Genomic DNA, 1439 nt, shown 5'->3' on the forward strand with positions numbered 1-1439 from the left:
GCTAGTGGTTAACAAAGTATAATGAGCGATCTTCAATCTGAAACAAGCAAGTTATAATATATATGTTTCACGGAGCAAAGAATGAAGGAAACGCATTGTAAGAGTAATACTCACTTCTTAATTTTTGCAACTCCTTCTTTTAAAGTATCCATCGGGTCTTTAGCAATGTATATGCGAAGACCGACCATCAAGTTTTTAAAATATTCTTTCCAAGATAGATCTAGTATATTGAAGTTGAAAATCTCACGATCAGTTTGATTTAAACTATCCCAGAGTCTTATGACAGAGTCATTGCGAAATTGCCATTGGCGCGTTGAGAAGTATGATATCACATCGCAAAATATATGTATTTTTTTATAAGTTTTCAGCAGCCTAAAAGTTGTCAATTTTATTACTTACGGCTAAGAAATCTTACTTACAATGAGAACTCTAGAATATACAAAATAAATATCTCTGGTAATTCACGTTAACTATTCTCTTACTTTTCCTTGGGAAAAGAATTTTCTTTATTTTGGAAACAATTTTTTAAAAACCTTTATCTTTTTATAGGTTTTAAAATTTTATAGGTCTCGAAACTAGCGCTATTTGTCAAAACCTTCCTCTATTTTAGCTCTTATATTATTAATAACGGACCATATATTTTTTAATTTCGAAGGAATTTAATAATTTTCTTACATAGGTTTTCGACCCATGAGGAAAGCCAGAATGTCAAATATAGCACCGGGTATTGTATGCAGAAATATCACATATATCTCATGCATAAATCGGTATCTATTTAGCGTGAGCATGTAATACCAGATGTACTTCGTACTCGGTAAACGCTTGCCGTATTTCTCACTTAATTTCATGAACCTTTCCCAAGTAATAGGATTTTGAGTTGACGACACGCAGTTGTAAATCGGAATTCTCTCGGTTTCCGGAACGTTCGAGTTTTTGTTGTCAATGCTGAGTAAAGTATCCCTAATAAGAAAAGCATGTTAAAAAAAAAGTATAAGATATTAAAAATAAAAAAAATATCAGATATTACAAACGAAAAAGGATATAAGATATTAAAAACGAAAAAAAATGTAAGATATTAAACCAAAAAAAGTATAAGATATTAAAAACGAAAAAAATATAAGATATATGACAAAGGTCCATTTTTCCAAATGTCAACTTACTTTCTTTTGGCGGTGTCCCAACCTGCAACGATAATGTTCGCTATCACGTAATCAGCGGGCATAATTTCCGCTGTATTTTCGGGTATGCAATGTAAAGTACGTAGCAAACCCATAGAACTGCCTACAATTACGCCTACTGCACCATATATGTTGTTGATCCATCCAGGTATTGGTTCTTTCGCCGTTGATGTTACAATCGAAGGACGTATGATGCAAGCTGATAACCCGGCGCTGTATTGTCGCACTGTATCCTCGGCAATCGCCTTGGTGTACACGTAA

General features: G+C 33.4%; 1 protein-coding gene across 1 annotated transcript in view; it reads right to left on the reverse strand.

Moving 5' to 3' along the window:
- The window catches only part of LOC116845534 (fatty acyl-CoA reductase wat-like), an 8019-nt gene that overhangs the window by 2104 nt on the left and 4476 nt on the right, over window positions 1-1439 (reverse strand). The window contains exons 9-12 of the mRNA XM_032818292.1: window positions 1161-1423; window positions 676-960; window positions 115-372; window positions 1-37 (exon numbers count right to left, since the gene is read on the reverse strand). Of these exons, the coding sequence (XP_032674183.1) occupies window positions 1-37; window positions 115-372; window positions 676-960; window positions 1161-1423 (843 nt within the window). The remainder of the gene's footprint in view (window positions 38-114; window positions 373-675; window positions 961-1160; window positions 1424-1439) is intronic.

Source organism: Odontomachus brunneus, unplaced genomic scaffold, assembly GCF_010583005.1.
Source record: "Odontomachus brunneus isolate Ranch 3 - 2012 unplaced genomic scaffold, Obru_v1 Obru_scaffold_053, whole genome shotgun sequence".
Lineage (NCBI taxonomy): Eukaryota > Metazoa > Arthropoda > Insecta > Hymenoptera > Formicidae > Odontomachus > Odontomachus brunneus.